This window comes from Mus caroli, unplaced genomic scaffold (assembly GCF_978045245.1).
Source record: "Mus caroli unplaced genomic scaffold, Mus_caroli_1 scaffold_1, whole genome shotgun sequence".
NCBI classification, from domain to species: domain Eukaryota; kingdom Metazoa; phylum Chordata; class Mammalia; order Rodentia; family Muridae; genus Mus; species Mus caroli.
The window spans coordinates 96281034-96306331 of NW_028227256.1; the positions used below are offsets into that span (position 1 = coordinate 96281034).

The 25298-nt window shown below is 37.7% G+C and overlaps 1 protein-coding gene and 1 long non-coding RNA gene across 2 annotated transcripts in view; one reads left to right on the top strand and one right to left on the bottom strand.

The window, feature by feature from the left end:
- The first annotated feature begins 9612 nt into the window (after nucleotides 1-9612).
- Nucleotides 9613-25298, top strand: part of LOC110291812 (contactin-associated protein like 5-2) — a 718290-nt gene continuing 702604 nt past the window's right edge. Inside the window, exon 1 of the mRNA XM_029482783.2 lies at nucleotides 9613-9776. Within this exon, the coding sequence (XP_029338643.1) occupies nucleotides 9695-9776 (82 nt within the window). The 5' untranslated portion in view covers nucleotides 9613-9694. The remainder of the gene's footprint in view (nucleotides 9777-25298) is intronic.
- LOC110291829 (uncharacterized) lies at nucleotides 14049-23506 on the bottom strand. Its single transcript, XR_002377617.3, has 3 exons — nucleotides 23419-23506; nucleotides 17715-17834; nucleotides 14049-14144 (listed from the first exon to the last, which is right to left on the bottom strand). It is a non-coding gene; the product is annotated as an uncharacterized LOC110291829 (long non-coding RNA).

Sequence of the window (25298 nt, forward strand, 5' to 3'; positions counted from 1 at the left end):
CAGTGTTTCCCAGCCACTAAAAGTAATATGACCATTTCTAGGCTGCAAATTATATGTGACAAAGAAAGGGAGGTGGGTAGTGTCAAGAAATACAAGAGAAAAAGTTTCCTCTGGAAATGTTTGTCTCCAAAATTTAGTAGCAACTGTTCAAGTTTAACATCTGATCATCCCAAATTGTGGCATGTACCGATAAAGCCAGTAGTAGGGAAGTGGAGGCAGGAGGATTATTGATGCTATGTCCAGTAAGGTAGTTGTGTTGGGAATTTCCAGGTTTAGTGAGAATCCATTTGAGAAAATAAGGTGGAAAATGACTGAGGAAAACAGCTGATGCTAAAACCCAGCCTCACAATGAACCCTCATGCACACATACAGCAGAACACACACCTGCATTATTGCATACACCAAAAGATGTGTTCTTTATTTAAGTTGTACCTATATCACAACAAACACCAAGATGCCACACATAGTGACACTGAGCCACAGTCAAGGATCCAAAAAGGCAAGCCCAGTAATCAACATACGTGCTTAGAAAATGGAAATCATTCTAGGACATTCTGTTTTTAGAGGACAGAAATGGACAGCGATTGAAATGTAAATGCAGCTAACTGTATCCAAATCCACACTTGCTGGGCTAGTTTTCAACTGACAGATATTGGTTTCTTATGGAATTTTATCCCACAGCATATGACACTTGTTTTACTTTGGGGAACTGGGCTGCAGAGATGGCTCAGGGAATAATAGCAGTAAAGGCACTTGCTACAATCCTGATGACCTCAGTTAAATCCCCAGTTCCTATGTGAAAAAAGCAAACACTGTGTAATCTTAACACTCTGTACTGGTTATTTTTGTGTCAACTTGACACAGCTGAGTTATCACAGAGAAAGGAGCTTCAGTTGAGGAAATGCCTCCATGAGATCCAACTGTAAGGCATTTTCTCAATTAGTGATCAAGGGGGAAAGGCCCCTTGTGGGTGGGACCATCCCTGGGCTGGTATTCTTGGGTTCTATAAGAGAGTAGGCTGAGCAAGCCAGGAGAGGCAAGCCAGTAAAGAACATCCCTCCATGGCCTCTGTATCAGCTCCTGCTCCCTGACCTGTCTGAGTTCCAGTCCTGACTTCCTTTGGTGATGAACAGCAGCATGGAAGTGTAAGCCGAATAAACCCTTTCCTCCCCAACTTGCTTCTTGGTCATGATGTTTGTGCAGGAATAGAAACCCTGACTAAGACACACTCCCATGGCAAGAAATGAGACAGCTCCTAAGCCAGCTAGGCTGCAGGTCACAGGACACAAAAGCAACAAGAGAGACAGAAGGACAGAACCTACTCCTGTCATGTGTGCTCCAATTTCCCCTGTATAGCATGGCATGTATGTACCCACCCTACTCTCTTCCCCCTTTCTCCTTCCTTCTCTCTATTTCTGTAAGCCATACCCCTGTCTGTTTGTGTGTGTGTGTGTGTGTGTGTGTGTGTGTGTGTGTGTGTGTGAGAGAGAGAGAGAGAGAGAGAGAGAGAGAGAGAGAGAGAGAGAGAGAGAGAGAGACTGGGTGGTTAAGTTGGGGTTGCATCCTTAATTGCTCTCTAGTTTATTTACTGATTTTTGAACAGGGAGCTTGCTAGTCAGCTTGACGCAGGAGATACCCTGTCTCTGCCTTCTTGCCGTTAGGATTACTGGCAGCGGGGTTTTACATGGATTCTGAAAATTTGAATCCCAATCTTCATAGCTGTGTGAAAAATGTTTTATCCCTTGCTCCTTCTGTTTGACTCCACCTTGGTTTTCAAGTGAGAGTGTCTCTCTGAATCTGTCTATCACATATTTTGATAGATCAGCTGACTAGAGAGCCATAGGGACCTACCTTTGTTTGCCTGCTCAGGACTAGGATCACTGGCAGGCACCACCATACTTAGATTTTGACATCTATTCTTTATCTTTTTTGATTTTCCAGGATGGAGGAATAAGTACAGAAGCTTGATAATGCTAGTAAGAGAGTGAGTCACTAAGGCTTAACTGCAGCTTCCTGTAATTTCTCCAAGTATTTCCCAGCACCACAAAATGTGTGAAGGCAGCTGGTTACACGTGGACAAAAATCATACTCAGGCACAATGGAATATAGTATGCAGTTCTCATATTCTACAAGGTATTATTCATGCCTGGATATTTTAAACATAAAGACATAAAGACAGTTCATAGCTGTGTTTTTTCTCAAAGCAAAACAGAGGCCCCCTTGGCCTGTAATCCAACCTTGTCTACTATTTTTCCGTTTTTGGTCTTTATTTTACTTGGACACCAATCTCTTTTTATGTGCTCCTATGCATCTTGCTTTATATTTCCAATCTCATAATTATTTCACTAATAGAAATTTCTAGCTTAACTTGATCAATATAGAGTTCACTGAAATTCATACCAGTAACACTTACTACAAATTTCCCAGTTTAAATACTTGTGGATAGAGTTGTTTTCAGAGACTGATTTAATCTGATGTCAAAGGTATGGATCCAGAATATATCTATGGATATGAAAAGTTGAGGATTCTTGAGTCATTTGTAAGAAATGAAGTGATATGTATCACTCATAGAAATATCTCTAGTTAGTTTTGATAAGTCCCCTCAAATTCAAATGGCATTCAAATCCTTATGTTACTTAGAAGATAACTATAAGAGAAAATATGTAAATATACGGAATACATACAATTTTCTGATTTTTTTTTACTTGAGCTGACAGAATGTGCTGGTGTGGTAGCATCATATATATTGACACCCACTTACATTTGTCACCTAGTACAATCTCCTATTGGACATATTGGGTTGCAGTGCTATGAATCCCTAAAAATAAGACTACACTTAGTTAATCCACAATTCACATCACTTTTAATGAGATTAACACAGAAAAATTACTTAATCAAAAGTGATTGAAATTATTTATGATGAAAATAGAAGCTCATGCATACTTTTTAAGAATATATAGTCATGATTACATAGTACAAAGCACAGAGATATATAATTTAAATTTTATATATCTTTAAATGATTACAGTAATATAAATTTTCTATTGGAAGGGACAAAATAGCATGTTTATTTTAATGAGAATGCAACTCCATAGGAAGAACAAAAATATCAACTAACCAGACCACTCAGAGCTCCCAGGGACTAAATCACCAACCAAAGAGTTCACATGAAAAAACCCATGGCTCCAGCTACACACACGTAGCAGACAATGGCCTTATCTTACATCAGTGAGAGTGGAGGTCCCTGGTCCTATCGAGGCTTGATATCACAGCATAAGGGGATGCTAGAGCAGTGAGGCAGAATGGGTGGATGGTGTGAGAAGCACCCTCATAGATGTAAAAGGGAGGATGGATAGGATGGGGGCTTTGTGGAGGGGAAATGGGGAAGTGGGACAACATTTGAAATGTAAATAAATTAAATAACCAACAAAAAATAAAAATAAAAGAATCATTTAGATAACCAATGTTATTCTCTATATTGGCTTGCAAATAATAATAAATTTAGGACTTGTTTATTTTACTGAACAGACATAATCTCAGAGACACTAGAACAACTTAAAGTGAGTCATCAATGCATTTGTCTTTCTCTTCTGATACATTTTGCATCCTTTCTTTCACTTCCTCCACTAAACAACAATTCTACACCCTACAAAGTTTCTCAGACAGCAACATTGTTCTCTCTCTCTCTCTCTCTCTCTCTCTCTCTCTCTCTCTCTCTCTCTCTCTCCCTTCCTCCCTTCCTCCCTCCCTCCCTCTGTGTGTGTGTGTGTGTGTGTGTACGTGCGCACTTGCTATGAGTATTTCATATTCCAACGAGGCAACATACCTGCTAGCTCTAGGCTAAAATGTTATTGAAAAATGCCAATAAAAAGCATATTAGAGATGTCTTCCAGTGTGTTTTCTGTTGTATATTAAATTCAAAAAGGATAAAGGGACACTAAGGAAAAGGTTACATAATAAAACAAAGCCAGGAAATTAGCTGTTTCTACTATGTATTAATTTCTTGAAAAGTATCACTTTGGAGATCATTATGAGATTATTAGTCTCTTACTACTAGAATCTGCTAAAATCTTCAGTTCAGATATTAGCCTGGATTATGTAAAAATCAAGGAGGGACCTTAGATGGGACAGATAGCTGTTTTCTTCATTAAATTCAGCAAATTTAGCAACAGAGCACTAGCTGCTCAATTGTTTCTTGGGGGAGAAACCTGAAAGTAACCTTTTTAATAAATATGAAAATTTCAGTGATATTTAGTTCAAATAAAGAAAGTCAAATGGACATTGATGTTTCATAAGCATTATTCCACCTTTTAGAAATTTTACATATGACTAGCATGCATTTAGATCCTGTATTCCACTGTGGAAGTCATTTTCTATAATAAAGGAAAACAAAATGTAAAACAAGTAAATTAAGTTACTAAGAAAAACAATCATACAGGAAAACATAATGAACTTCTAATGCATCAATATTTTACAAAAATGCAACAAAAACAAAAATCAAGCAAAGACCTTGAAATGTGGCAGTAACAGGAATTATCCTTCAGTCACTAGAACAAATCATGACATGTGGAGTCAAAATCATCCAAAACGAGTGCTTTTCTAAACAAACTAGCTCGTGTGGTCTTATGTAAGCTGTTTCTGTATACTCTGGCATTCACATTACAGAGATTTTATCCTACAGGATCTTAAAAATAGAGGAAAACAGCTGGGGAGGCGTGCTCATTGGTTAGTAGCCTATGAGTAGAAGCCATTAAGTTTTGTCCAGTTTAATGTGTTGCCTTGTCTCCTGCTAGAATGAATCCTGTCAATAAAATGAAGATGAGCAAACATATTTCTCAGGCATGTGTTTTATGAGTATTATGAAGTAGTAGATGGACCACTTGCTTGAATACTCAACAGCAAAGACTCTAAGTGATAAATGATTATTTTTTTTTTGTTCCATTGTGGATGAAAAAGAAGTGTTCCCGAAAAATGAAAATGAATGAAATACAATACAACTCATTTCACTTTATTTTATCTTTTCTATGTATTAATGTACATGATCCATGTGAATGTGTGTATATATAGTGTATGTACAGATATATATGTATGTATATATATATATATATATATATATATATATATATATATATATGCATCTGTGAATGTGCTTAGGGAGGCCAGAAGTTATGTGCCATGGATGTTAGAAATCAACCTCACTCCACCATAACTAATGTTGCAGCTATGCCAAATAACATGAGGAGTTTTACTTAATTGCCAGGGAATTGATCTTAGGTCAATACACTAACATGTACTTTCCAAACTGATATAAACCCCATTCCCTTTTATTTATATTTAAATAAGGTTCTGATTTGGGATCTTGTCCAGATGAATATTTGTAAAATATTGCCATTCCAAATCTTCATTATCCATTTTTTCCTCACTCTGTAATAATACTAAGCATCCACCACCTGTGCCTAAACTGTGAACATTTTCAAACTCATATGCCATACAGGTAGGAATTATTTTATGTGCAGCAACTTGAAAAGTAATACATGATCATTTGTCCTCTCTATCATGTGGCAGCTGCATCAATCAGATCAAAAATCCTTATGAAAGAAAAGGATTTCAATAGGCAAATAACAATCTGACTGAAAACTGTTTAAATAGTGATTGATAGTCTACTGTGCCTAAAACCTTCTTGCAGTCAAAATACCCTCAGAAGATGGCTTTGTTTACAATACTGCCTATGAGGAACAGCTGTTTTCTGTTCACCATAGTCAGAGGCACAATAAGCTTGCTGAAACATTTGTAAACCTTAAACAGACATCTGCTGCTTAAAGCTCAAGGTTGCTCAAGAACTGGTGTGTTTGAGGCAAAAAATGAAAGTCTTAACTGTAAATATGGTTTTAAATTAGGTATATCTAATACACTATATACCATGTCCACCTATGGTTATCTAAAAGAGGGAGTCATGGTATTTATCACCAACTTGAAAATAAGTCACAATTGTGAACTCCATAGTGACACATGGGTCATATTAGGGGACTTTACTAGAATAGACAGAAGTTTTTAATTTTTAAATTTTTTTTTTTACTTTTTTTTTGGGGGGGGGGTTCGAGATAGGGTTTCTCTGTGTAGCCCTGGCTGTCCTATAACTCACTTTGTAGACCAGGCTGGCCTTGAACTCAGAAATCTGCCTGCCTCTGCCTCCCTAGTGCTGGGATTAAAGGTGTGCACCACCACGCCTGACAAGACAGAATTATTAAATCTTTCATTGTTAAAATATTTTACCTAGTTGCATTGTATTTTTGAGCTACATTGTAGCTGTGATAATATTGAGGAACACTGTCTTTTATTCTTATCTATCATTTTTCTCTTCACAATAGCCAAGATGCTTCCTTCTGGAGAATATCACTCCCTTTTAGCAATGGAAAACAGATGAGTTGATGCCATCTTATTACAGAATAGTGGAGAGACACAAAACACTAAAGAAAAACATTTTCTAAGAATGTAGAACTTTCACAACTAAATGTAAGACAAACTGCAGGATGGTTAAAGAATTGTATAATTTAAATTGAGGGAGAAAAATAGAAATAACTCAGGCCTAAAACAGGGCCATTAATGTGTAAATATTGGCATATTCAAAACATGGAAAAATATACTGAGTAAAATGAAACAAGCAGGATTCGTGTATCAAAACACTAAATTTCAACAGTGATATTAAATAGATTTAAAAGGAGAATATCAAAAAGTTTGATACCATTTCTATACATTTGAAGTAGATATTAGAGAACTGATAGATAGATAGAGGGTGAGTGGGTGGATATCCGGATGGATGGATGGATAGATAGATAGATAGTCAGATAAGCCATAGATATAGTAGGAGAATAGATTCTCAAGTAGCCTTTCTGGACTGAAACCCCATTTGTTGCCTAGGATAACCTTGAAATTCTTATCTTCTTACCTCTACCCTTCATACTGATTGTGTTGCAGTACCATGTCTAACAACCACATTCTGTTTCATAGTATTACAGGTTGAACCTAAAGCTTGCTTCATAAGCACTCCATCAACCATACTCTATTTTCAACCTCACCATTTCTAAATTGATAAAAGATAATCATAATAATACAATGTGATTTTTAAAGACAAAAATGTGATAACACTCATAAAAGCAATATGTATGGACATAATATACCGATAAATTAACAATTTTTATAATATTTTATTCTTTTACAACTTGCTCAAGAGATGAGACTAGAGAGAAATCTCAGTGATTAACAGCTCTTTGCTGCTCTTATAAAAGTTAGGAGTTTACAATCTCAGGCAGCACACAAACATCTCTAACTCTAGTTCCAGAAGATCTGACATCATTTTCTGGCCCATGTGGGCACTGAATGAATAAGATAAAAGTACACCCATGCAGGTTCACATACATCCACACAGGCCCTCATACATATATACACATATAAAATTAAATTTTAATAATCTTATGAAATCAAAAAGTCTAAGTATTACACACAATTAAAAACGTACAAAATAATTAACAGTCATGGATTTGTACATTCAAGATCTTTTGAGTGTGATTAAACTAGTCATCAGGGGCATCTTCAACCCAGAGTCTCTAAGACCAGATAAAGTGATGGGAGCATTTCTGGGGTTATCTTAGAAAGGCTGTAGGGGAAAATCACCCAAAGCAAAAGGACATAGAATCTCCTTACTCTTTTCCTTTCTACAGTCCCCTGCCAATATGACAGAAAAGGGTGTGTCCCACAGGATTGATATTTTGTGAGCCAAAGTCCCTCTCTGTATAGTTATGCCTCAACACCTTGTGTTGAATTCACTGTGAACCAGGAATCTACTGACATAATTGATTTCAGTTAAAGTATAGGGATGCTATTTGCTTACAGCTAATAAGACTTTCAGAATTCTTTCCTTAGTAAAATAATGGCCTCTTGTTTTGTTTTCATTGAACTGTCTTTCAGTATTCCACTGATGGAAGCTGAAAGGTTGGGATTTATGCAAAGGCTGCTTAAAGCTCAGTCCAGTGTGGAATAGCTGCAGAGCTGGCAGCTGAAACCAAAGACTGTCAGGAATCTGTGGTGTAAAATAAATCTGTGTGCTCAGTAATGCTGGGAAGGAGAATTAGTTAAGAGAGAGAGGAATTGACTTCCTCTGATGTGGAAAGATCCTATAGACTCTAACTTGATGTAAACTTCACATAGAAGACATCATTACTGGTTCCTCTTTTGTTAACATTTGACACATTTCTGGCAGCTTCACACTAAATGCACCATAAGTTGATCTATGGCAAAGCAGGCAAGTCAGCAGACTTATGCTAGAACCTAAATAAACAAGACCTCTAATGCAGAGCCCCGAGGAAGCAATCAAAAAGCATCTTCTCTATTATAGATGTAAAGCTTTTAAAAGCCAACAATGGGCTCACACATGACCCTCACACCCACTTGTTTCTACTCATCTTCCAGCCCCTGCCTGTTAAAAATAGTTTTTAAAGGTTTTTCTTTTATGCCAGCGAACCACCTTGGCTCCTTTGGGACCCACAGCAGCAATCACCCTGTAGTACTTGAGGAAGCAATGTGCCAATAGCAACCAAGGATAGGTGCAGATGAGGAAGGTCAGAAAAGTGGAGAGCGATCCTATCTCTAAATGGCTAAACCGGAAATCCCAATGAAATCAATACTAGTCAATTACACATCCCTGCAGTTGAAATTGAACCCCATAATTAAAGCTTCCTTTGACTCTCCCCTGCGAACTGAGGAAAAAGGTATTAGGCACTAGGTTAGGCCATTGCTGAGCACTCCATGGGAAAATCCCACTTCCTAAGGCTTCTGTCTTCCAACTCCTTTAAGCATCACTTTAGCACCATTGTTTGAAAACGTGAGTTAAATGTCAATACTGGCCCCTAATTTGGGAGGAAAAAAAGAGAAGTGATAAGTGGTTAGGGATGCTGGGATGCATGGACAGGAGAGAGGGGGGGGAGGGAGGGAGGGAGAAAGAGAAAGAGAGACAGAGAGAGGGAGAGGGAGGGGGCGGGGCGGGGAGGGAGAAAAAGAGGGGGAGGGAGGAGAAGAGGATGGAGAGGAAGGGGAGAGGTAGACGGAGGGAGGCAGGCCGATAGACAGATAGATTAGATCTTTTCTCTTTACTTTCCCAGCAAGTAGCCTAAGCGAGTCACAGCAGAGCGTCTGGGGGGGCGGGGGGGAGGGGGGGGGACGCGGGAGTAACCAAGGACCGCCCAGGCCATTCTGATAGGAGAGCGCGGTTCCAGGCAGGGGGCGGTGCCGCTCAGAATTTGCGGATAAGGAGCTGTCCTTCACCCTGGTGCTGAATCTAGCTCTTGCGCCGGAACAAAGTACTTTAGACTATTGGTGGAGCTGTGCGCCAAGATCTGAACCTTTAAGAAAGGCAATCTTTTTAAGAGAAGGCAAGCAAGAAAGGCAAGCACAGAAAGGGACAGTTGCAGGAACTGTCGACTGCAGCTCGAAGCTCCGAGGAAGCTCTGCTACCGTTTCAGTGGAGGATCTGAGAAGCAAGATGGAGTGAAGGAGAAGATAATCTGTTTAAGGGGGGGTGGGAGGGGGCAAGGCTGTGCGAAGGAGTGGAAACAGAAAGTGAGAAAGGAAAAGAAAGAAAAGCCAAGGCTGGTGCCTATGAATTTGGGATTCAATTGGAAGAATCGCTCACTAGGGGGAAATGGATTCTGTACCAAGACTGACCAGCGTTTTGACTTTGGTGCTGTCTGGCTTGTGGCACATTGGATTAACAGCAACAAATTGTGAGTACTCAGAGCTGGGGGAGGGAAGATGAGGTGGGATCGATGCTCTTTGGAATAAGTATCCACTTTCTGACCATATATGCCCTAGGTAGAAGGAAAGATGGGGGGTTGGGGGGGACTGTAACCACCACTGCAACTATTTCAAAAGTTATCAGAACTGTAAGGAGTTTGCTCTCCTGCCTGCATTGCTTGCCCTTCTTTTGTAATCATAAAGTTCTCTTAGCTCCATGGTTCTTAATCTCAGCCAGGGATGCACGGCCATGAGCAAGCCTCTAGGGGCAGAGAACCTTCAGAATCAAGGAACTCTGTAATAGCAGCAAATGCATCTCCCACCGATCTGAAAAGTGCCCCAAACAACTCAACCCCCACCTCCACGCTAAGTACTGAGCTCTCTTCATTGCCTTTGGCATAAGGTTCCAATTGGGGTATTTTATAACCAATGAGCACCCGTGTAAAGGGTTTGGGAGTTTGGGCCTAAGAATTGTTGTCCAAATGTAGTTACTTCAGGAGATCAATGGTTCCAGATTACAGGGCTGAGGAGTGAGAGCTCCAGAACACACTCCACCCTCAAAATTCTGGTGCCTGCGAAGGAATAAGGAGTATGCATCGCATTGTCCACGTTTCGACCCCACCAAGCATACGACACTTATTTAATAGGCAGGAATTTTTGACTCTCATAGATCTGCCTCTTGTACTACATATTTAAAGAATCCAGTTTATGAAACTTGAACACAAATAGCTAAACCTATGAGAGGTTCAAGCTCAATTGCTCAGTTGCTTCTTTAGGCAGAAGGAGGGAAATTTTGCCTTCTTTGGGAACTCCCAAATGAGAAAAAAAATGCAATTAAGCCATCTGTGGTCTTTGCAAGGGTGGCTTACCACAGACTCTCAAGTTTCTGGGTTTGTTCCCTCATCATCTTTTCCTACACTGAAGCTCAGAAATATTATCCAGACTTGAACAATATTGTTTTACTTTTGTAATTTGTATTATCATTTTCAGGTGGAAAAAGGTAAGAAGACTTGCTATAGAAGGTCCTTATTCCTTAATTCTTAGAGGATCTTGTCCCAGAATTTGCATTATAGAGTACAGACAGGTGAATAGATGTTCAAAGTAGAGTCAGTGTTTCTATTATCCAAAGATTGGAAAGCTTACAATTGTTAGGCTACCCTGTCCATTGTGTTGCGATAAGTGAATAAATTATTTTAGAGGATATATTGAGGGAGATTACATTCAGGTAAATGGAATTTTCTCTTCTGCTTTCTCAAACTTCCTTTCTCCCATCCCAGCCCCTCACTTTATTCTCCCCTTTTTGCCCTTTTCTCATTGAAATTATCCTCATGATGCCCAAGGGAAAGTCCCAAGAGCCTTAGACAGGAAGTAAACTTTGCTACTGAGCTAGTTTCTCTACCTTCTTGAACACTAGAGGTCAGTGCTGCCCAGTTAATGTAGAGGTGTGGCTCTGAATTATGCTTTCCCTGTAGCACATTCCTTTAGCTGGAGAGAATGAATACTTTGAAGATCCTAAAGGTGAGAGTGAGGAATACTGATGAAATGGGTAGAGTGCTCAGCATGACTTAGGCTTCTTCAAGTATCACCCTTCTTGAAAATTCTTTCTTGGAGCCATATTTTCTGTGAATTAATTTGACTATGGTTAATGTATTTTAATTATGTACATGAAACTAAATGACATGGGTTTAAGACTTCAATCTGTGATATCCACAATAGTTACAATGTCTGTTTTGAGTATTTAAAGAGAAAGTTGGTGATAATGATCTTCAGAATTTCCCAAGTGGTCATTGTATTCCCCATTTACAAGTAACACAGTCACTGAGTGAATGAAGCTGGCTAAGCATTCTAGAGATAGTTTTCTTCAGGAATAGCAGTGAAAGTTTATTGTACTGTAAAAACTGAATACATTCAGTAAACAATAGGTTGGCAGCTGATTCTGAAATCTATGCATATTAGTGGTCTTCAGAGCCTATAAGGCAAAACTTCTCAATGCAATCTTGAGTATTTCCCAGTTTCTCTAGGCTATTGTGTAGCTTTTGTGTAGATATTGGATTTGCTAGTAATGTACAATATGTTCGCATTTGTATATATGCTTTGATGACCTAGATATTTCCTTTCCAAGAGTTTCCTTTTAATTTAAGAGAATTATTCTTTTTAAAAAGTATTTCCCCTACATGTTAAGGAGTAATATCTGCCTTCAAAACAGATTGTGCGACCAAGTTCTTCCATGGGGGACAGTTATGGGTATTAAGTTATAGGAGTGAGGTTTCTTAAAAAATAGCTTGCTTGTCTCCTCTTTTTTGTAATCACTCTTTATTGCTGTTGCTATACTCTGTAGTGTGTAAGTATCTATTTGTATAAGTTTGGTTTTCTCATACACCCTTTCACACATAGTCCCTTTTACTTACCAAATTACAAATTGTGTAAGTTTCTTATTAAGCACTATGAAAATAAAATCAGGCTAGAAAGAATGCCAGCATAATACAGATTCCAATTGCCTACCAGTAATAAAAACCTCTGGAAATTCTCGCATTCTTGATTTTCAGGATATTAAACAGCTAGAGTGTTTCCATTGGGTATATTCTAAGAGGACTGTTTAAGTTTGAGTATAGATATAGGTCAATGTAAAAACATTTTTTAAAGTATTATATGTTCTTCTTCTTTGACATGAGAAGCTATGTTATGACTTGGGAATTTGGGCAAGTGAGACTAGAATCAGTATCTAAGAAGTTCTAGAACCTAGGATGCCTCAGACCAGAGAGGTCAAGTGTCTATCTAATAACTGTCCTTTCCAGCCTGCCAGTTAAATGTATCCAGCAAGTAAGATATGTGTTTACTCCAAACTGAACAGCAGCTAAATATCTTATTAATGCTATTCTTGTAAGATTAGACAAGTTTAATTTTTATCATGACAAAATAGGGTATCTAGAAAACAGGAGAACTGATTATGACACGCATATAAATGTATTGTTAATTTCATTTTTAAAAGAAACCTATTACATGATGTAATTTTTAATTTAAAAAAATCTTTAATTTTTCTGAAAAAAGAACAAGAACTAAGTACCTCTCAGAAGTTTGATGCTTATTATTAGAGTCACAGAGACATGTTCCTATGATAAGAATATAATAAGCTCTATTCTAGATTTTTCTCACATACTGTTTTAAAAAGTCTGTGAGAATCCTAATCATGACAGTAAAGAGATATCAGACTTTTAATAGCAACTTCATGCTGATCAATAAAGGTAAAAAAAAGAAAAAAAAAGTTGTTTTCCATTCCCTTCACTTAACTCCTATAACTAAAAGAGATTAACATTTTGCAGCTATAAAATATAAATTAAGAACTAGAGTAGAGATTTTTTAGAACAGGACTTATGATAATAATGTCTACTGGAGCAACTCTACTCTCACCTGTGTTTTCCTAGTTAAGGAACGGCCACCTTCCCAGCTGTAGTCTTCCTTTGTCTCTGCTCATCTGTCCAGTTGGCTTCAGTTTTCTTTGCGTGAACCATTTTAATTTCCTGTATCCATTTAAAATAAAATGATATGATTCAATGAATTTCTAAATATTTTGTTGTCAACTCAATGTCTTTCAGCTGAAAACACACACTGTGGTGAACTATGACCTGTGTGTGGTAATTACTCAGAACAGATAAGAAGGTGGAGAATGGATAGTTACCTAATAAGGCAGAAGACAATGCTGTATTAAAATTTTGAGAAGTTGCACTGTTCCAATTTGGAAGCAATACTGACATTTTAGATTCCCAAAGGAAATATTTTCATTCATTAAAACACTAGTGCCTTTGTCTGGTGAGCTTGGAAAGATTACACACTGACCCCAGGAACCTTGGTGTCTGGAGTAAAGGACTGGGTTTAATTAAAAAGACAATGTTTACTTGTAATGTTTTGTCATTGTTAACTAAGGATGCTACTTCCTGGCTATTTCATTTATGTGTGTTTGATATTAACAAGCTTCAAAGTTGAGAGACAATGATAATCAGGATAAAAGTTTAATGTGATTTTAATTCCTACTAGTAAACATGCAGAATATACCCCCAGGTTTTAGAAGGCAAAGTAGAATAAGTGATCTAGTTCATATGAATAAATTTCAAATGAGTAGATCTTAACCATGTCCCAAATTTAATAGTCTAAGCAAATGAGAAAAATGTAAATCCCAACCTACATCCATTTTTAAACACAAATATCTTTACAACAAACTGTCTCCCAATGCATGACAGTAGGTAGTTTGTATAGCATCCGCAGGAATTTGGCACGGGTTCTCTAAGTTCAGTCTCATAACCTTAGCCTTGGAGAAGGACATGAGCTAACAGTTTTCCATAAACTCAACTCCAGAGTCATTCCTAAAAAAAGAAAATAAAAAAAGAAAGAAAGAAAGAAAGAAATTCACACCAAGATTTGAAGCATAGCTGTAAATATCACATTGTTCAAAGTAAAGCAACTTTATAGCTGGGCTTGTACCCTGGGCTGAGGATTTACTCTCTTTAATTTAAAGAATTTAAATTAAAATTAAATTAAAATTTAAAATATGGTTCTGTGTATACACAAGCACAGGACACTGCCACAAAGGACACTTCTGTAGACATTCTATTCCATAAGTCTGACAATGTCAGGCCATAGTTATGCTTAGGTAGTGCTATGAAGTGCTCTTATGTGTGGTATGATGAAACTCATCCGTCTTTACATAATCATCTAACTCTCATCTATAATATCCCTCCTAACAAAATACAGAACTCTACTTTTTACAAGCAAACCATACTGTCTCATATCTCCTGGATTTATTTGTATGTGTTGTTTACTAATTTGGTCTACAGTACCATTTTCTCTTAAAAAGTTTCCTTGTAGTCTTTCATCTCCACACAGCACCCTGCCCCCCCAAACCTACACACACATTCTAGTGCAGGATGTACTGGAAGTTTCTTGGGGACAGGGAAAAGAAAAATGGAGATGGTAAGAATCAGAAATGTTGTGTATATATGAAATTGTCACAGAAAAATATATTTTTGAATATTCTGTCTCAGTAAAGTGTCCCTATTTATCTTTCATAGCAATTTCTATAATTCCTTTTTCTTCAACTAAGATTCATTACCTCTTTGTCATGTTTTATTTGCACTACTGTACCCAAAGCCTAAAAGACTGAGCAAGTAGATGAATGAGTGAATGATTTAATGATTTTCTAGCAAGAGCTTTCAGTCTTAAACTCAGATTTTTCTACTTTGTATTGGCAGAGACTTGCATTTAAGATGTGTTAACTTTGTGCTGTTATTTTAACAACTATTACTTATGACTGTTGTGGAAATTTCAAGTAGAAGTTAATTGTAAAATTAAATAGAAGTTCAGACTGGCTTAAAGAATGTGGGATCTGCAGCATGAACTTCCTTCTGGATTTCTTTCAGAGCAGGTCTAACTTAGGCAGCATGAAAGCATTTGTATCCTGAAGTAAAAAAGAAGGCAAAAATAAAAAGAGAGAGAGAGAGAGAGAGAGAGAGAGAGAGAGAGAAGAACAACAAACAAACAGCTCTTTAGTTACCTGACTTTTCTACAAGACTGAGCTCATTTGATTGACTTTCTTTATGCTATGTTAATTAAAGTTTTATCTAAAATCTTAAAAAATATGTGTTCCCCTTGCTATAAGAAATTTCTCTCATTGCTTTAGGTTTGATATAAAGGAGCATTTGGATTCTATTCAATGAAATTTAGTGCTGAATTATAGAAAAGCCTTTTTTAATGGAAATTTCACTTCATTTCTCTTGCAAAATAACTGTGTCATCTTAGTTATGAACAGAAAGGTGTCAGGAGTGAATCTGTGTTACAGACTTGAAGAACTTGCTGATGAACTTAGTTCCAAGTACTGATCTTCTTTCTTAAAGTCAAGTTTCTCATGTAGTTAGAGAAGTGAAAATTAACAATTAAGATATACTGCAGGACCTCTAGGTATTGTGAAATGCTTGGCAGCCAGTAAAGTAATTCACTAGTAGTGTCAGTGTTAAATATTGCAACACATGTAAGCACATGCACAGTGGAAGGTATATAATTAACATCCAACTATGGTCTTGAAGAATGTAGATCTGAAGCTAAGGGTTGGAAAATCTCAGCAGACTAATAGGAGTGTGCTGCTGATTAATATAGAGAAGGAGGAGAAAGTAATGAAGTTGATTATCATTTGGGACTCTTTTTTTTAATTGAAAAGATGCAGTTTCACTATGGCATTTTACTTTTTAAAATACCATTAATCTTTATGCACATGAGTATTTTGCTTGCATGTATACATATACATATACATATACATATACATATACATATACATATACATATACATATACATATACATATACATATACATATACATATACATATACATATACATATACATCTATGTACATGATCTTACATGTCTGGTGCTTGCAGAATCCAGAAGAGGATATTAGAAAACCTAGAATTAGAGTTAATGAAAGTTGCAACCCACTATGTGGGTGATAGGAACTTAAAGTCCAATTATCAATGTAAAATTTTAAATTTTCTCCTAATAATTGTGTGTGTCTGTGTGTGCACATGTGTGTTTGTAAATGTGGACTGTGGTCAATTTCTGGTTAGCACTCAATGGTGAAGGTCATCTCATGTACCTAAAACGTAGATTTTTTTGTGGGTTCTATGGATCAAACTCAAGTTTTAAAACTTTCAAGATAAGAACTTTACCACATAAGCTATCTCTAGACCCTCCATTTTTTCAAAAGGATTAATGAGGCTTAGAATGGAATAGAACAAAATGTTGGTAAGAAAACTAGCTTAAATAATTACAACAGACCAGGTAATAGCTAGTAAGGAACCCAAGAAGGACATTTGGAAGGACAGCTCATACAGTTCTTCAAAGAGAATAATGACCCAGAAAATTCAAGTCACAGGGATGTATAAGTTCCTAAATATACAGAAGCTCAGATTTGCAGCTAAAATATACTCTGCAAATGGTCCCATTGTTTGTGACCAATGAGAGCAATAGGTATTCAAAAGGTATGCAGTGCTCTAAAATAAAGTTAATTCTGGAAATACAGTGTCCATATTGTGAACATCACATTTAATTTTTACGTGACAGCATGTTGCACACACTGCCTATATGCATCACTCCGACATAGTCTTCTGGTTTGTAAATTATATTGGTTTGTGTCAGCAAAATGAGAACTAGTTATTAAGGAGTTTATAATTAAAGCTCAACACCGTGAATGCGGCCTTCTCAAGTGGGAATTGATGAGGCATCCTAGCTTCCTCTGGTGTCTGCTCTGTGGAAGGAGAACATCTAGAGTTGGGTGCATCAGGTTGATGTGTTATTAGTAGTAATTTATTTTCAAGCATAAATTCCAATGTCTCTCTGCTGTTTACTTGCCTTTGTGAATATTCTTGGGAGTGTGTTAATTTTATGTTTCCTGTACCAGCTAAATTGATTGAGCTTTTCTGGGTGATAACAACAATGGTGAAGACAGAAAGGGGACAGGCCATTACACTGCATGCATATTATTTTTAACAACTTATGCTTGATGGAGAAATATTCCATCTGAAGATAGTCCAAAGTCCATGGCAGTTTAGAGAATTTTGAAGGGCTCATAAGGTAGCTGAGTGACTAAAGTGCTTGTTGTGAAAGAGTAAGAACATGAGTCTGAATCCCAAGCAACAACAAAGAGCTGGATGTAGTATTATACTTCTGTAAGCACAATGCATCTAACCCTAAGGCATCTAACCTCCACACATGCACTAAGATATATGTAAGATTACACCCAACATAGGAACACACACAAGAATCACATACATATCCACAAATACACATTTCATATGCATATATATATATATATATATAAACACAAAGGAAATAAATCAGTTTATACAAAGAACAATATTTAATATGAGTTGTATGGTCATTGTACCTGAATGTATCTTTCTTTGCTGCTACTTCCTTCCAAATATCACTTGCATTTCCTTGGTCTCCAATCCTATGTAAGGTCACATAGCTTGTGCATTGTTGATGTATTTCCCTGAGCTCATTGCTGCATAGAAGGTATAGAAGGAGAATTGAGTGTCTGCTCAATTTCAGCACCAATTTGTTATACTGTGTGGGCAGTCACCGAATAAGATGATGCTTCCTAGCAAAGACTGTTGCAGCACAGGCTTGATCATCCACCTACAAGATACCTCAGGATACTGGCCTAGTTACATCACCCCTACTCTCTGTCTCTAAATTACTATTCTATGATTGAACTAATTCCCAAAATCTGTCCTTATGGGGAATACCTTTCAATTCATAGAAATTGGGCATGCAGAGTTCATTAGAAGAGAAACTAGAGAGAAAAATCTGCACAGAACAATTGAATGCTGTGAGGACAGACTGTCCAGGTAGAAGTACTTACTAAGTATAAGGAAGACGGAAAAGGGATGGATGTCCTGGGCTGAGGTAAGAGAGAAATTAAGCATGTTCAGGAGATCAGAACTAATGCTGCCCTCTGCAGATTTGGTGGCTGACCATCTTCATTGTGTTTCTGCTCAGTGAATGAAGGATTCTTCCCTCATCCTGTTTACTCTCACCACCTCCTGCCCAGCTGTCCTCCCCACTGTTCCTTCTTTCTCATCTCATATCCTCCCTCCGTTTCTTGCTTCCTTCTCCACACACTCTCCTTCTTGTCCTCCTCCCATCCTCTGCTTGCTTTACTTGCCTTTTATGGAGTGACAGATTTTTTTTTTTACTTTAGGCCCAAGCTAATGCTTTTACAGATATCTCCCTCAAATGCCACATCTCAAGAGTATCAGTGTCTCAGGAGATCAGTAGAAATTTGAATAGTACAACACCCAGTGACCAGTGAAGTGTACAATGTCTAGAGATTTTATCTTAAACACTCAAATTTGCATTTAGCTTGATGTTATATCCTTGTTTATGATTATAACATTTTCCTCAAATCTTTAATTAAAATTGATGAGCCAAGTGTATTCTTTAGCCCAAAGCAGAGTACTTACTATGAGTGTTAGGGTAAATGCTTGACTTTTTGTCTTTCTCCGTGTTTGTGCCTTCTAAGATTACTCTATTATAGAGAAGGCCAGTGCCATTATCTCAGAACAATAGTTTACTTCATTTTCTGTTATCCACTGTTACTTGTCTTCAAACTACAGACCATTGTCAATCAAAGACAGGAAATAGACATAATGCACAGAAGCAGGGAGACCCACCCACACTGCAGTGTACAGAAAAGGAGATTTGAAGAGATGCTATTCCTAAGAAGGATATCTTCGTGCCCCTAGGTCTATAGGGTCTCCACTACAGTCATGGGAAAGCAGGTCAATATTTCCTCTCTAGTGGCTTCCCTCACACTGAGTCTTAGGGGCAGCCTGGACTGAGATCCACAAGGGCAAGTTCTTTCTAATAAGGAGGCAATTAAAATAAATTAGCATGTCTCATTTTAAGTCATTACTAATAATTAGACACAATTAACACTATGTCAGTAGATTTGATTGGTGTATCACTAGAGAGAGAAGTAGTATTGATCAATGTGTGTTAAGAGGATTTCAAACATACACCCCATCCCAACTTTGGCAGTTGGTGAGGTTTTACTTTGTTCCTTATGACAGTCATACAGAAAAAGTGTTGTGTCCTTTTGCTGGGAATGTGGTAGCTTGGCTAGGTAGGTAAGTGCACCAAGACTGCATCCTATATAGGGATTGCAGTGAGTGTTCAATCCACTTTCCAAGATTTTAAATCTCACATATATTTTTCTCAGTCTACCATCTTATTAAGAATAACACTCAAGTGGATCTGTTATTAATACTTGAGGTGTTGTTCATCTTTTCAAAGCGAGCTCTCTCTGACCCCTTTTGGGAAATGCTTTTGTTCTTCAGACCCACAGATTCTGCCCACTACTATACAAGTCAGCTTATGCTAACCATGTAAAGATTCCCACCCCATCTCTAAAGTATAATAACACTGTTAGGTAGCACTATCTACCTACCTGAACCACTCATAAAATCTTTCTTCAACCTCTTCATGACCAGGACCAACTTGTCAAAATGACACTGTAGCTTTCACTCTCAGTGCCTACTGTCTATCTGTGATGAACTTAATTCTGATTACTAACTTGTTAAGATTTATAATCACTATGGAAATGAGCTTCCAATAATACCTATGAAGGATTATCTAGACTATGGTAATTGAGTGGTTAGACTCACTCCAAATGTGCATAACATCTTCTCCTGGACTGGTTTCCTGAACTGAGTGAAAAGGAGAAAGAGCAATAAGTATCAGCATTCACTGCCCTGCTTCCTAATTAAGGATCCCATGTGCATAGCTGCCTCACCATCTCCATGTCTTCTGTACCATGATGAACTATGACATGAAACTATGAGTGCAAATAATTTCCTCCTTCCTCAAGTTGCATTTGTCAGGTATAAATTACAGCCACAAGAAAATAAAATGAAAGAGTTTATCTCACTTGTTTTGTGCTCATGGAAAATTCTTCTAATTAAAGATTTTCCTGCCGGGCGTGGTGGCGCATGCCTTTAATCCCAGCACTCTGGAGGCAGAGGCAGGCGGATTTGTGAGTTCAAGGCCAGCCTGGTCTACAAAGTGAGTGCCAGGACAGCCAGAGCTACACAGAGAAACCCTGTCTCGAAAAACCAAAAAAAAAAAAAAAAAAAAAAAAAAAGAGTTTCCGGTCCTATAGGATGTGTAATATCCATGGAACTCATTCATGGGCATGCTGGTTTTTGTCTTTTTTTTTCCCCACAAATTCTTAACTCTTAAACATGGAGCACTCTTCACATACCCATGCTGTAAAATAAGGCAGGTGTTCATCTGCTGATGAATATTGATTATATGGGAAGTTAAAAAGTAATAACCTCTACCCAATTTCATTCTTCTTTATGCTGGACCAGTTGCAGTGAAGAACCGTGTATTATGGCCACAAAACAGACACCTAGAAATAAGAAGTGGCCAATATAACATCCTTCTCTCATCATCAACGTAGTGAAGATGGACCAATACATTCTTGGCTTTAATTTCAAGGTCTCATGAGAATTTCCACCTGCATCTTATTTTTCAGTTTCTCCCCTGATTTTTTTGGTCATGCTTCCTCAGGCTTAGGGAGTCTAAAAAGACATTGTTCATTGTTCAATGTCTTTTTCCTTGGGCCACCCCTCAATTCTTTTTAAATTCTTACAGACAAGAAAACTCTTTAATAATCGTGACTGTTAACAACAAAGAAATCAACAAATGTTTTTGTTCTGTTCTTTAAAAACATCATGGAAAGGAGTAAATCCATAATTACTGACACTTATTTCAAGAGCAGATTATTTCATTTTCTAGAGGAAATTTATATAGAATTTCATCACTTAAAATAAATTACTTAGGGATGCATTGGAGAAAACAGGGCAGGATTGCCCAAAATTTTATGTTTCAGCATGCCCTTCCTCTTCTGATTCTTCAAGGAAGGATCTTGTGATATTCCTCACATGTTAACAAAATCTCTCCTCCCTCCCTCTTCCTCTTTCTCTTTGTGCTTGTATGTGTTTGAGTGTGAGCTCATGGAGGACAGAAGACAGTACTGATGTCAGTCCTCATCTTCCACCTTGACTAAGACAGATTATATCTTCATTGCCTATAGCAGGATGGCTGACGTGTGTGCTTGTAGAGATTTTCCCGTCTTCTTATTCTATGTTTCTATAGTTAATATGGAACTATACATGTGCTATGATATCTAATCTTACATGGTTTATAGGAACTTCAAACACGTTATCAGACTTCCTTGACAAGTACTGGTCCTTGTGTGCAATTTCCCTAGCGTTATCTAATTCTTAGTTGTAAGATTAAATTTCATAATTACATGCAAAAAATAATCATATTTTAAAGTTTTAAAGAAAAAGAATAGAAGGTGCTATTATTCAGACACTATTTTCTGGTTGGGTTGGAGTACTAGGACCATTCTGGGAGCACAAGACTTCAGCTGTTTGCAGTAGTCAGTGAATGTCTGGTATGTTATTAATATGATCTCTGTCTCAAGTCATATTAAATAAGTAGGTACTATTTTCTGATGTTATGAACACATAATAATTATGTACGTGTATGTGGGGAGATATAATATTTTAACATACTATATACATTATATTCTGATCATACAAGGAGATTCAGCATATTGCTTCAAGTACTTACCATTTATTTTTTAGTTGCCTAATAGCAACAAATTCTGGAATTCTTAAATATACAGTAGGATATTCTAGCTAGCAATAAATATTATATAGTTTATATAACCAGAAGAGATGCTCCTATTTTTATTTTCACCCGCAGGAAATCTGATTGCTATTTTCTCTGATTGCTATTTATATGGGTCATCGTATTGGCTTTTCCTGATCTGTAAAGGTAGCAGCTTGTACAAAAAATGCCTCCTCACCTTTTTCTCCTTAGTTTGAAGTCAGGAGCTATTTTTGTGTGAAGAAATTATCTTGTAAAGGCCCTTGAATAATCTATCTACATCCAGGCATCCCCTTGGGACCCCCTCAAAAGAAGAGATCTTGTGCTAGCTATGATTAAATTGTCTGTGTTTAGCACAGTGAATGGAAAAATAACGACTTGATAAAACTGAAAACACAGGCAAATTGAAAGAAACTCTAACCAAGGCAGTAAGCCCTCATCCAGTAAAGGGTACACAATCCTCTTTGTTACACATTTCTTTATATTTGGGGTGAAAAAAAAATGAACCTTGCATCATCATAAGCAAGATTACCCCAGTGCTGCCTTCTACTGACCAATGGGATTGGAAGAAGAGACAAACACAAATGAAGCAGTATTTTTATAAATCTGGATTTGGCTTTGGTCATTGTTTCTGATCTAAGTGTTGATTTTTATCACATATTTTGTGCTCACTCTGAGTAACATCCTTCAGAACATCTGTCCAATTAGATCTTTACTCTCCCCACTCTTCTCTTTAGGGAACTCTCAAGGCCTTGCTGCTTTTGCCATTGCAGTGCATATTCCATGTTAGCAGTCCAAGAGTCTCTGGCTGACTCTCATGTCTCCATGCCCACATCTGTGGGAACACTAGGATGAAATATGTGTTCCATCAAACCTTCCTATTTAAATGACTTACAAATATTGAAATTCAGGCATCAGGCATGAGTGGAAAATGCTTTTCCTGTACCATGCATTTAATACTCAAGTCATACAAAAGACATTGCATGTCTTTTTGTAGGCAACTTTAAATATACCAGTTGTATTTAATTTTATTTTAAAATTTGAATCTATAATATAGGTTTTTTTTTCTTATTATCCTTGACATCATCTTTATATCAATTCTGAGTTCAGAATGACACTATGTTGTCTGGGACCAGAGAACAAGAGTGTGTTTGAAGCTCTGAGGTGTAATGGTTCTCTCCTGTCTTCCCTAAAGAAGGGATTTTCATACTAGGGACATGCAGCCACAATTAAATTCCTTGGATAGATGTAGAGGATGTAGCGAGAAGCAGGATGTTTGGATACCAATACTAATATCAATAATTTCCAAAGGCTGAGAAGACTGATGAGCCTCTGTTGGTCTTGCCATACAGGTAACTTACTAGGAACACTGTTATGTGTAATTTATGCTTCGAAATACTGACCTGTATAGATTTGTTTTGCCAGTTTTTGTTTTAAGACCTCTTTTACTTGGTCAAACTTCATGCTTCACAGTTTCTGTTTTGTCTCCCATTTTGCCTGTCCTGCAATGAAATCAGAGGGAAAGAAAGACACAAACCACTTATTGCCTTTGAGAAAAATCTCATGTGGCTTCCTGATTTTTGGGGACAAATAAAGCTCAAATACTATAAGGCACAAACAAGTGCATGTGACAAGACCAGAACAGTTAGCAGATTTATTGTCAACAAAAACCCACTAAAGAAGACCACTAACCTTAGTCTATAGCCAATTGTGTCTTTATTCCAGCTGGCTGCGATTACACTCAGGTAGTCAGGACCCAACTGGTTGGAGTAAGGGGTTTTTAAAGCCAAATTCACACTTTGGTATCTTGCTCAGCAGTTACAGGAGGAGATTTTGTGCAAGCAAGCAGTTTAATAAAAGCTAAAATAGGTACTTTGCTTAAAGGAAGGTTTAATAGTAGGTGAGTTCGCTGGGGCACCTTGACCTCGGGTTCCTAGAATAGAATTGGGTAAACTTCCATAGAAATCCCTATCAAGGAGATTGAATTTTTGCTAAATCTTAAACAACCTCACCAAGGATGTAAGGTGAAGGAGCTTATAGAATGTCTTGCCCTGTCACATTATTATGTGCTAAAGAACATGCAAAATAGCTCCATAGGTTAAAATGCTTACCCCAAATCCAAGTGTTAGAGAGAACCTGCAAGTGGTCCTCTGACGTCTATATGTGTCCCACATCACAATTATATCCCTACACACACATGCACACACACACACACACACACACACACACACACACACACACGTGCACATGCACGCACACAAGTGTAGTAAGACAACAAGAACTCATGAATGGCTAATTATTTTTTTAACTTGAACAATATTAAGCTTGGATGTCTCTGCCAGAGCCTGACCAATACAGATGCAGATATACAGAGTCAAACATTGGACTGAGTGCAGGAAGCCCGATGTAGAAGTTAGGGCAAGGAATGTAGAAGCTGCAGGGGTTTGCAGCCTCATAAGAAGACCAACAATATCAACCAACCAGATTCCCTAAAGATCCCAGGGATTAAACCACCAACTAAGGAGTATACAGGATATACCCATGGCTCCAGCTGAATATGTAGCAGAGGAATGGTAAGAATCCCCTGTTGAATGCATCATAATTCTTGAATCCTACAACAAAATCTAGTACTGCCCTACAATACATCCTAGCTGGCTTTTGTTGCAAGCCACTCCAATCACTGCAACTAAAGAAATTCACAGTCCATCAGCTGCTCATTAAATGAGGCCAGATGCCTCAGCAATCCCAATTTGGTGCTGAAGACCTGGAAGAGTCTGTCAGTCTCTGGTAATATTGTTGTAAGAGAAAATGAGTGGATTCTGAGGTCAGGATAAGAGCAGGAGTAGTGACAGTGATGCACTTTCATGCAGACACTGTAGGCATACAGGGATCGCACTATTTTCCCTCAGACTTCCTTATATACGGATTGTCATGGGAAGGAGCTAGTCACTCTCTGGGGAAAGGATCCTCCCACATCAGTTAGTCTTTCTAGTAATTACCCTCCCTGGTCCACCCAGGAGCATGGCTCATAATTGACAACCAATATCAATCATCACACCCAGGTACTTGGCTCTACTGGTTACTTCCAGGGGAGCATGTCTCCAGGGTGTTACCAGTCAGCAATTCGTTGACGTCAATTTGCTAAAGCTCCCTGAAATGGATTATGGATTTTTAAAGTGGCATTTGACATGGAATCTTAAAAATCAAGAAACTTTCTTAGGATACCTTAATGTCACTCCCCCTCCCCCCCACCCTGTCAGGAAACTAAATCTAATGCTAACAC